This window comes from Neltuma alba, unplaced genomic scaffold, assembly GCF_004799145.2.
Source record: "Neltuma alba isolate B1F8T4 unplaced genomic scaffold, ASM479914v2 tig00013463_pilon, whole genome shotgun sequence".
In the NCBI taxonomy this organism is placed as follows: Eukaryota; Viridiplantae; Streptophyta; class Magnoliopsida; order Fabales; family Fabaceae; genus Neltuma; species Neltuma alba.
In genome coordinates, this window is record NW_021637698.1 from 11,501 (window position 1) to 23,587 (window position 12,087).

At 30.9% G+C, this 12,087-nt stretch overlaps 1 protein-coding gene and 1 long non-coding RNA gene across 2 annotated transcripts; one reads left to right on the forward strand and one right to left on the reverse strand.

Annotated features, from left to right (window-relative positions):
• Positions 1–729: 729 nt before the first annotated feature.
• On the reverse strand, positions 730–2,359 carry LOC114737570 (uncharacterized). Its single transcript, XR_003739442.1, has 3 exons — positions 2,304–2,359; positions 1,607–1,674; positions 730–842 (listed from the first exon to the last, which is right to left on the reverse strand). It is a non-coding gene; the product is annotated as an uncharacterized LOC114737570 (long non-coding RNA).
• A 1,191-nt stretch (positions 2,360–3,550) lies between these two features.
• On the forward strand, positions 3,551–9,892 carry LOC114737572 (uncharacterized). The gene is made up of 10 exons (XM_028925524.1): positions 3,551–4,079; positions 4,710–4,912; positions 5,297–5,566; positions 5,659–5,754; positions 6,416–6,495; positions 6,634–6,709; positions 7,611–8,027; positions 8,180–8,291; positions 8,630–8,719; positions 9,099–9,892. The coding sequence occupies exons 1-10, from the start codon at positions 3,551–3,553 to the stop codon at positions 9,890–9,892; spliced, it is 2,667 nt and encodes an 888-aa protein (XP_028781357.1).
• The last annotated feature ends 2,195 nt before the right edge of the window (positions 9,893–12,087 follow it).

The window sequence follows — 12,087 nt, forward strand, 5'->3', positions numbered from 1 at the left end:
TTTCAATATTTATTAATTTGTCTCCAAGTAATTAATTCCTATACTAATTATATATGTTAATAAGTTTTCATCAAAGGGAATGCATATGAATGATGGGATATTTTAAGAAAAACAATATCTATTTAATATAAATAACTAATTTAATTAATTTTTTTAATATTTATAAATTAGTTATTTAGTTTTTATATTAATAACAGGAGGTACATATAGGTTATAATTGTAACAACGAAACTACTACACTTATAAAGTAATCAATATCAAAAAGTTAACCATGATAGAAAAGAAACTTTGTAAAAATATTTAGAAATACTATCATGGTTATATAAATATCCTAAATCATATGAGATTAACCATGATAGAAAAAGAGTTAAACCAATCCATAAATATGTCTATCATGGTTAAAAGAACTTTCCTAAATTAACTGCGTGCAAAAAGATATTCATAATGGATAGGGCTTTGGGTATTATAAATCTAGAATATCATTTTCAACCATAAGCCCATAACACGATTTTACTAAATAGTACCTTTCATAACTTTCAACAAAATCAAAAGTCATTTCATGTCAAAGATCACTGTGGATTCACCACTCATATCAAACAAAAGAAATCACATGCAAATACCTAAAGGCCTCCGGCCTTCTACCAGCATACAGTCCAGTAACAGTTCTCAAAAGTACACTGTCAAAATAATCAATCTCAAACATATCAGAGTATGTGGAGTGGGCCCTATCATGGCAATATACATCTATCCAACACAATCAAAAGAGTGGAAGCGCTACAATTTTGCAATAGCAGCTCAAGCTTCCGGAGCCTTCCCTGACTGACCCGAACGGGAACTATCACCTGGAAAAGTGTTAAATCAACGGGGTGAGACAAAAGTCTCAGTAACCAGCAATCCTACTTATCAAGCATACAAGTAAGTACTCGTGACGTGTCAAGTGAGACAAAAGCAAATTCATAGTATTCCAACAAATTTCATATTGTCAAAGCATATTAAAAAGTATAATCAATAATCTTTTCACCTCCCTTATATCCACCCACCTTATATCCTCTGACTAAACCCATGGGCTAAATCCTCATCCATGTGACTGGTAATTAGACAAGCTCACCGATCAAGTGATATGGACCGGCCAAAATCCACAGAGCACCAGACCGGACCATGGGTTTCCCCTCTAGTCTACTAGTAGGGTGTCAATGCCCTATAATGAATAATTGGGCCAAAGGACCAATCAGTGTACACCTGATGGCCCTACCACCTTATATCCTCAAATGTACATAATTCACCCCCTTATATCCTCTTTGTTATAGTACCCATCATCAACATCCGCCACCCCTCATATATCAACACTCAAAATATTGCATTCATAAACAATCATCAACATGTAAAAATCAATTGGGATTTTCCATTTTTCAATTGACTCATAATACCTAAGATCATCATAATAGTAAACATATATCTTTTGCAACAAAAGTCTCACAAGACAATTTCAATAACAACATACTTTCATAGCTCACATCGTAATTCAATAATATTTCATAAATTCCTTATAATTCAAAATCAATCACAAACAACCTACGAGCATGAATAATAAGTGGAAAGTGGTTACCTCTTGTCTAGAACAAGTATTACCACAAGGTTAACCCCGTGCTCATACCAATAGCCCAATAATTTAATCTACACAACCAATACATTTACATATCAATACACAAGCTATTTAATTAATTACTTAAACTAACATATATATATAAGTTAAAGTTTCTAATTCTATGCTAAACCCAAACCTCTCATAACCCATAATTAAGTCTTTTAGCACAAAATTTATATATCCTCACAATCCAAAATTTTCATTTAAACATTTCAAGGTATTTACTTTAATACAGATTTTTCTCAAATTTTTAAATCTGAAATTATCATATTTAAAATTCAAAAATCCTATTTTAACTTTAAATCTCAAAAACCAACCATTAGAAATTCACTATACATCAAATGCATCTAAGTAAATAATTTAATCAACAGTTTCATGGTATAAATATCATATTTTCATAAATAAATATCTGTTTAACTAAAATAATTCATTTAAAAATATTAGGTCAGTCAATAAACAAAACTAAACTGATAGAAATGATCTACTAAAATAGCTCTACAATATTATGCTTACCTATCATCAAAACTCAACACTTGCTTCAAACCCTAAACCCAAAAATTATCTCTAAACAGTATAAAACTACCATCATTAGATAGATTTAGATGAGTGGAAAAACTTTCATGAAGAGAGTTTAATGAAAAGAAGTCATTTGGCTTACCAAAATGATCTGCAAAGTTGAAACCCTACTGGAAAAATGAGAGAAGGCGCCGGAGAAGGTGAAAAAGAAAGACGTCGAATATTTTGGCAGAAATTCCAGTTAAAGACCCCATATTAAAATGGGACAAAATTATAGTTTGGTACCCCGTTTTTTTCCCTTTTTTTTTTTTTAATCCGTTTTATTATTATTATTATTCAGAAATTTCCTTATACATATTTTATAAATCTTATTTTCAATAATTCTCTTTTCTTAAATAAATAGAGAATAAAACTCATTTATCAAGCATTAAACTCCTTCTAAACTTAACTAAACACTAGGAATAATAATAAATAAAAAAAATTGGGATGTTACAATAATTAGTACTTAGCTAATAGCCATATTTAGAGTTCATAAATATCATAAATTTTAAGTCATCAATATTATATCAAATGTAAAATATCATATTATTTATAAATTATAATTAAATGGTATTTAATTTTATTCATCATGCAGTAGAACAATAAACTATATTTAGTTAATTGAAAGTTTGATTGAGAAGATCCATGTTCAATTATACTGGCTCCTTAGAGAAAATAAAATTAAAGACCAGCTACATATCTTTTTTAAATTATTGAAAAATTAATCAGAATAAAAATCATCGTCTTATTATTCAATAATAAAAAATATTAAGATTATGAATGATGCATGTGTGAGTATATTTTCCTGAAATGCATATTCTTTTGCTCAAAGTATTTTCAAAATTTATTTTCTATCTTCTTAGCAAATAACAAAGAGTCATTAATTAGCATGAACATGTTCATGTCATATTTCAATTTGTTATTAACTTCTCTAAATCTCAAAAGAATTATAAAATAAAATATGTGCCTATACATATTAATTTTAAAAAATGTGTACATATATATATTTTTGGAAAATATATGATGTTCTATGCCAAATCTTCTTTTAAAAAATATAATTAAATGAATAGAATATTAAAAATATCATCTCATTATCTGAAATATAATGCAAAATCTAAATGATCTTAGAAAATCTAAATGTATAACAAATCTAGTGCTTAAAGAATCTATTTGAACAACTTCTCCATAGAAGAACATGATGAGATCTGAAGAAAATTTATTAAAACAAGCCAGCAAACCAAACCATACATATTATTATTTTAATATATTCACAAATAACATTCTCATGGTTATATATATATCTAATGAGGCAGAAAGAGAACTGGCTGGTTTTGATCCAAAAGTGAGAAGATGAAGAAAGCTTTGAAGTTAGTGGTTCTTTTTCTCTTTGCTATTCCACTATGCGGCCATGCGGAGGAATTCCCGAAGACATGTTCGAACCTTCCTCCATTGGAATCATCTCACAGCTTTCGATACGAAGTCTCCAAAAACGAGTCTTTAAGAGTCGAAGCTATGGCTCATTATTACAAGCACGCCCATCACCATCATCATCATGAATCGCCATGGCCCGACCTTCTTCCCAGAAAGATGCTGAAACAAGAAGATGCATATGAGGGGGAAGCCATGTACAGAGAGATGAACAAGGACGGTGAATATTCGCCTCCTCAAGGTGTTCTTAGACCAGTGTCTCTGCACGATGTGAGGTTGAACCCAGATTCGCATCATCATACTGCCCAGAACACGAATCTGCAGTATCTGTTGATGTTTGATGTTGATCGTTTGATTTGGAGCTTTAGGAAGACGGCTGGTTTGCCTACTCATGGTGAACCTTATGGAGGCTGGGAAGGTCCTTATATTGAGCTTCGTGGTCACTTTGTTGGTTAGTATATATGTTTTTTTTTTTTTAACCTATAGCTATCTTTGTACTACCGGTCCTTCTCGTTTATAATTTACAAACGAGATCTTGTAATTAGGACTGGAGGTAGTATATTGAAATCACGAGTTGCCTCATCTCTGCTGCTGCTCAATTTTTCCACTACTTTCCAAATGTTTTTTTTCCGATTTCTTTTTTCTATTAGATTCTACATGTTGAAATTTTGATATCTCATGGTTAAAAAATGGTATTGTTTTTAATGTTTTATGATTTTTTTAAAAAGAGTATGCATCCTAAAATTAGTGTTGCTGTTTCTTCTTAATTTAGACCCAAATTCTTTGAGAAATCATAAAAATTGAAACAGCACCATTTTTGACTGATAATATGTCAAAATTTCACTAACTTTATTTAAAATCTAATATTAAAAAGAAACAAGGAAAAACATTAAACAAGAAGGGAAAATTGAGAGGGGCAGCTCATACCTCAAATCCAACACTGCCATGGGACAATTTTGGATTAACATTTGCAAGAGAAACTTTTATCTGAAAGTTGACCAATTTAAGTTAATTACAGTAATGTTATTTATATTTAGATGGAAAAAAGTCAATTAACTTTTGGGACTGATGATTATTTCAGGTCATTATTTGAGTGCAACTGCGCACATGTGGGCAAGCACTCACAATGAAGCAGTGAAGGAGAAGATGGATGCCCTTGTTGGCAATCTCTCTTTATGTCAGAAGAAAATGAACACCGGATATCTCTCTGCATTTCCAACCGAGCTCTTTGATCGTCTTGAAGCTCTGGAATTTGTCTGGGCTCCCTATTACACCGTTCACAAGGTACTTATTATATTATATTCTAATAACTCATCGGATATTTAATATAGGACCTAATTGTTAAGTTAATTTTTGTTCTAAATATAAGATCTATTTCTCATATTTATCATTTTATCATAAATTACTCCTATGGATACTTTCTCAACCATAATTAAGTAAGTGAGGGAGGAATAATATTAAGAAAGATGATTATGATGTTTTAGGAAAAACATGTCAAATTTCTTATAGTTAACTAACTTACCCAACTTTTTTAATCTAATTAAATTAGTTAAATAGGTCATATACCGGAGGAGTATTAAAAAAGGTGTTTGATATTATCCACGTTACGAGGCTCGGACTCATGATCAATAATAACCAAACATGTGTGTGTGGGTATGAATAATACAGGTAATGGCGGGGCTGTTGGATCAATATACGTTTGGGGAGAACGAGGAGGCATTAAGGATGGTGACGTGGATGGCGGATTACTTCTACGACAGGGTGATGAAGTTTGTGGAGAAGAACACAGTGCCCAAGTTCTATGAGATATTGAACGATGAGTTTGGTGGAATGAACGATGTGCTTTATAGGATTTACCACTTCACAGGCAATTCTAAGTATCGTACATTGGCTCACATGTTTGATAAGCCTTGCTTTTTCGGCTTACTTGCCACTAAGGTGCATAGCTATTTAATTAGTTAATTAATTAATTATAGTTTTGATGATTAATATTAAGTTTTGAATCTTATTGTTATTTTGCATTTTCGTAGTCTGGTGACATAACGGGTCTTCATGCGAATACTCATCTGGCCGTCGTTATTGGAGGTCAAATGCGCTATGAGATTGTTGGTGACCCGCTTTACAAGGTAAATAAACACACACTCACGTGGAATTAGTTTTGGTGCTCATCGTGGTAATATCGTTGCGGTAAAATATAAACCATTGAGATATAGTTTTAATGATCTAGATTTAAACTTTTTAACCAGTAATTTTTAAATAAAAAAGTTATTTTTTTAAAAAAAACTTACAGTTAAAATATTATATTTATTTTGAATTATGCACCTATTAACAAAAAATAATTTAAAAAAATATTAAATATTAAAGTTTGATCATTTATATTAAATTTGAATGGTTGAAATTTCATGAGCATCATGATACTCACCATGATGAGCACTAAACTAGTTCCATACTCATATATATCCTAACAGATTAATTAAATATCTCTGCATATCCTAAAACCTAGCCTGCTTTTAGAAAATTAAGGAAAATACTTTTAAAATAATTTCATTAATGGGAAAAAAAAAAGATTTCCTTCGTCTACAATGCCATTTGCCCGTGTTTCTTTCTTTCTTTCTTTCTTTTTTTTCCGGGAGGGGGACATGCTCCTAAATCTTTGTTATGCTACTATTTTTCTTTTGAAATATATCATCCAAAATAATCATCTTTAAAAGTTTCAACCCTATTGAAGTGGAATTATATGATTGTTTGATATTTGTCTAACGTTTGCTATTTTGATTTATATGTTAGGAAATATCCACTTACTTTTTGGACCTTGTTAACACTTCACACGCATATGCGACTGGAGGCTCAAGTCAGTCTGAGCATTGGTATGTTTAATATATTTTCATTTAGTTTTGCAGCCATTACTTCACAAATATGTATAATTAACACAAACAGTATTTCTTTTGTTGAAAAAAAAATCTCTTTCGTGCTATTTTTAAATGGTAACGGTTTAAATTTATCAGGCAAAATCCAGACAGAATGGGTGAAATTCTAAAATCCGACACCGAAGAGTCTTGTTCATCTTACAACATGTTGAAGGTACAATATACACACTTTTTTTTTTTTGCCAACAAATATACTCACATGTACACACACAAATTAAATCAGTTAATTAAGGACTAGAGGAGTATCATTTTCTTTAATTTTGGGAAAATATAGGTTCTGGTCTCTAAGGTTGTGTATATAGTCAACTTCAGTCCAGATTTATTAAACCATTAACATTATGGTCAGCTTTGGTCAAGACTTCCGAAGAGCTGATGAGATGTGTTGATTAAGCGGCAATGGCATGATGATGTGACGGCGATGTGTAGTAAAAGAGAGGAATTTAACCAAACTTAACGATAATTTCTCAGAATGGTTCCTTAATAGGATGAAATGCCATGCTCCCTCCTGTCCCTGTCATATGGACTTTCATGACATTTCATAATATAACATATGGCAACCGTTTTAGCAACATATCTGGCATACAAATTATTTGACCAACAGAAAGTTCCTTATAATGTGGCGAACTAAAATTTGAATCCTTATTAAACGAGATGTTCATATTTAATACTACCTCCGGTCCTTAATATAAGACCCCGTTTGACTTTTTGTTTGGTCCTAATTATAAGACCCCAATCCATTTTGTCTATCATATTTATGCATTTTTTTCCAAGATAGTCCTTCTAATAATGATAGTTCTAACCAATACACTTAATTAGCAAGGATATTTTAGGAATGACAACACTTATTTATTACAAATAACTAACTTAACTTACTTCCTTAATCTCCTCAAATAAGTCAACTGGGTCTTATAATTAGGACCGGAGGTAGTATATGACAATACCTTAAACAATATTGCCTTTAATAGGCAGAGGATACTTGTGCTTAGGAAAAAAAATCTTTTTATTTAAAGTCTACAATTTTGCTCCGAGTCTTAATTAACTGTGCTTTCCTATAGGTTGCTCGGAATCTATATAGATGGACAAAAGATGTATCATATGCAGATTATTACGAGAGAATATTAACAAATGGAGTGTTGGGCATACAAAGAGGGACAGAACCTGGGGTTATGATCTACATGCTCCCACAAGGTCGTGGTGTTTCCAAGGCTGTTTCAAATCATGGTTGGGGCTTTAAGTTTGATTCCTTCTGGTGCTGTTATGGCACTGGAATCGAATCTTTCTCTAAGCTTGGAGACACCATTTATTTTGAGCAGGAAGATACAGCCAATAAAAACCCTACTCTTTATATTGCTCAATATATCTCAACTACTTTCAATTGGAAAGCTGCCAACTTCCTCCTCAATCAAACTCTCTCGACTTATTCTTCTTATGACCCTTTTGTCCGTGTCACCTTCACATTTTCTCCCCACCAGGTATTTTATTTATTTATTTATTTATTCAATTTCCTATATTTTCTTCAGCATTATTCATGACTTTGAATAGTGTCATTTGATTATAGTATATATTAATTGCTAATTTTGTAGATATATATGCTCTAAACATGCAAATTAACCTACTTTTGTAGGGAGAAGAGGTGCCGTCTTCTACATTAAACCTTCGTATACCGACATGGACATACGTAAATGACACAAGTGCTTTACTCAACAACGAGCCTTTGAACCAGCGTGTTAATGGAGGTATGTAGAAATTCATTTACTTTCATTTTAAAGAAAAATTAGAGAAACAGACATTAATAGCCTGAAATTACAAGCGGAATCAAACCTGCCATTTTATAATTTTATAGAGACTATATTCATGCTATTATTCTATAAGGTCAATTCATTTAGTTAGATCCATGATACTATAGAAGAGCTTCCATTCATCAGTGGTTTAATTTTGCTCTTGTTGAAACTGATTGGAGATTAAACGAATATTGGTGCAATGATCTATATTTCTTAATTTGGTTTAATTTTTCTCACCAAGTATTAATTAATATCTAATATCTGATTATCTTTCTGTGAATATGTTCATGTAGGGTCATATTTGACGATAACAAGAAAGTGGAGCGCCAGTGACAAGCTCACCCTCATCTTTCCCATCACCCCAAGATTGGAACCCATAAAAGGTAACTAATATCTACATATTATCTCGGTCCCTAATATAAAAACTAGTTGACTAATTTGAGTAGATTAAGAAAATTAGTTAAGTTAGTTATTTGTAATAAATAAATGTTGTCTTTCTTAAAATATCCCTATTAATCAAGTGTATTAGTTAGAACTACTATTATTATAAGGACTATCCTAAGAAAAAATAGATAATTAAGTGAAAAAGTATATTAGAGTCTTATATTTAGGATCAAAATAAAAGTTAAATGAGCTCTTATATTAAGAATCGGAAATAATGTATATGATGATCAATCAATAAATCTTGACGAATGTAATTAATCAGTTTGAATTCATAATATCTCAAAACTGATACAATAATTCACTTGATTTATTTTTCAGATAACAGGCCAGAATATAAAACTGTAAATGCGATCATATATGGTCCATTCCTTCTTGTGAGCCACACGGTTGGGGACGAATGGGACCTTCAAGTTTCTGATCTGAACATGAAACCAGAAGATTATTTGCATGCAATCCCAGCCAATAATCATAGCCACCTCTTCACTTTCTCACAAGACTCTGCAAACTCAAGCTTCGTCTTGACCAACCTTAACGTCACCGACAGTAAAACGTTGGCCATGGAGAAATTACCTCAGACCGGCACCGTGAGAGCCACTCATGCGACCTTCAATCTGGTCTTACTAGACAGTAATAAAGACACATTATTTGCAGATATTAATGATGTTCTTGACAAGCCGGTCTTGCTCGAACCAGTTCATCTTCCTGGGAGGCGCTTGATTCATCAAGGGCCAGAGAAACCTTTATTGCTCTCCAACTTTTCCACTGGTTCATCAGATGATCAGTCTTCACAGTTCAGAGTGGTTCATGGGTTAGACGGAAGAAACGGCAGCGTTTCTATTGAATCAGTGAGCAACAAAGGTTGTTTCTTGTACAGTGGTGTGGATTATAGCGAAGGTGAAGAAGTGAAGCTCAAGTGCAAATCTGCAGATTCATCGAATGGTACAAGTACAACGTTGTTCAACAAGGCTGTCTCTTTCGTTGCCGCTAAGGGACTCAAAGAGTACCATCCCATTAGCTTTATTGCTAAGGGCTTAAACACGAGTTATCTCATGGAGCCTATTCACTCCTTTGCAGATGATTTTTACACCCCCTACCTCAATATTCATCCTTGATTATTAACTATATATTAGGTTTTTCCAAAATTTTATTAGAGCCTTAGTTAGCTAGTTAATTATAAATAAATAAAACTCTACTTTGATTTCTCTCAAGGTTTCTGCTTTTTTTTGGTGTTTTTTTTTTGGTTGCCAACAATTTGGGTGTTGTTATTGGATAACTCTTAGTTGAAGAGTTTGTTACATAATTAAATAGAAACAATGATTATTTACATTACGCAAGCTACTTCCTTGAATTTGACTAGAGTTGCGTGGTCAGTTTAATTTCTTGCGATCACAATCGCCTATGTTTTAAGTAATCATTTCATTAAGCAGCTTGTTAAATTGTATTCCTCTTATCAGTCAGATAATTAATTTGCAAATATTAATAAATTTAATTAAATTATTTGTCATAAATTTATGTTAGATTATTTAAAGGAGTACTTCATTTGATCCTCCCAAGTCCCGACCCCTTTCACATATTCAATCAAATAGCAAAAACAAAAAAATTTGTAAATTTTTTTAAAAAACATAAATTGAGATCTTATATTTAAGATAAAAGTAAACATTCTAATTAAATTCTATATTTATGGTGGCAGGGATTACTTGAATTCCTATATTTATGATGGAAATGATTACTTAAATTATTGTTTATGGAGTAGATAATGTTTGACGGCTTCTCTTCTCAAAAGTCAATACCAGAGGATGCACATAAAAGACAAAATAAATTTAATTTAAATTATCTATTCATCTTTTATTAAGATTTTTCAAATTTTAAAATTTAAAATTGCACTAGCCATTGATAGTCTCCATATTGGATAAAAATTAATTGAAGATTCTAAGAATTTTTTGATCCTACAAAGTTTGTTTTTATTAAATATAATTACTATATTTTTATCATGAAAAAACTTTTATATTTTATATAGATGTTAATATGTTAATTTATGATCTTTCATTAAAATTTGGGTTAAATCAAAGTTACATGTTTCATTCTCCAGTACATGTTTGATTCTCTAAGTTTTTCCCCCTAGATTGATTCTCTAAGTTTACATAAATTCCAAATTAGTCTATTAAATTTTTTTTGGGGCCTGAAGCAAAAGTAGTCTATTAAATTCATAAAGTGTAATTTTCGTTCTTAATTTTGATACGTTAATTTTATTAGTATAAAATACGAACTCAACAAATCTAAACAGTGATTGTGCAATTAAATGCTAACATGTTAATATTTAATTTAAAATTCGTAAATTGAAAAATATTTAATCACAAGACAATTTGATGAAAAATATGTTATAATTTTAAATATTTGTCAATTAACAAATTTTTAAACTGAAGAGCAATAATGGCAGCATTTCATTGCAAAGTGAACATTTTTAGTTAATGAAATTAACGATGTTAATAGTAAACGATTCCTGGCCAAAAAAAATATTAAACGATTGAACATACACTTCATAAGCGTAATTGAACCGAAATTTGTCATAAATTTAAAAGAGAAAGGTATACTTTAACTTTAAAATATGGAGATGGGAAAAGAAACTTTAAATTTTGGCATTTTATAAAACTATGAGAGAGCCACTAGAAAAGAAATATAAAAAATTCAATTTACTAAAAAATTAGGTAAAATATTCAATTAAGGGGAAATATGAAAGACAATCATGCTTTGATACAAGAACCGTCTACCTCTAGCCAAAGCTAATTGAAGGCTGCCACTTTTTTGTTTTTTTTTCTCTTTTTCAAATCAACGTTTTTTACTTTGAAGTATTTTTTTAATGCTATTCAATATCCTGCAATAATTTTTAGTACACTTGACATCCAGCCCAATATCGAGCAAGCTGCACTTTTAACTATTTTTTCAGTAACACCCATTATTTTTTCAGTACTAATTTTAGGATATAGAGTGTTATTAAGAAAAATAATGGGTGCTACTGAAAAAATAGTTAAGAGTTTTAGGATATTAGGTGTCATTACAAGAAAAATAATGGGTGATACTGAAAATATAGTTAAAAGCATAGCTTACTAAATATTATGTATTGCTAAAAATATTTTTAGGTATCGGGTGCACTAAAAATTATTTTAGAATAATATATGTTATTATATTCTTAACTATTACAAGAAAAATAATAGGTGTTACTGAAAAAATAGTTAAGAGTGCAACTTGCTAGATACTAGGCATAACTAAAAATATTTCTAGGTATCAGGTGCACTAAAAATTATTTTAG

Bases quoted from the DNA above. Each gene is read 5' to 3' on its own strand.
- LOC114737572 (XM_028925524.1), top strand. From the start codon at position 3,551: ATGAAGAAAGCTTTGAAGTTAGTGGTTCTTTTTCTCTTTGCTATTCCA. The intron at 5,755-6,415 runs GTAAATAAACAC...TTTATATGTTAG, and splicing joins TTGGTGACCCGCTTTACAAG to GAAATATCCACTTACTTTTT. The intron at 8,028-8,179 runs GTATTTTATTTA...CTACTTTTGTAG, and splicing joins TCACATTTTCTCCCCACCAG to GGAGAAGAGGTGCCGTCTTC.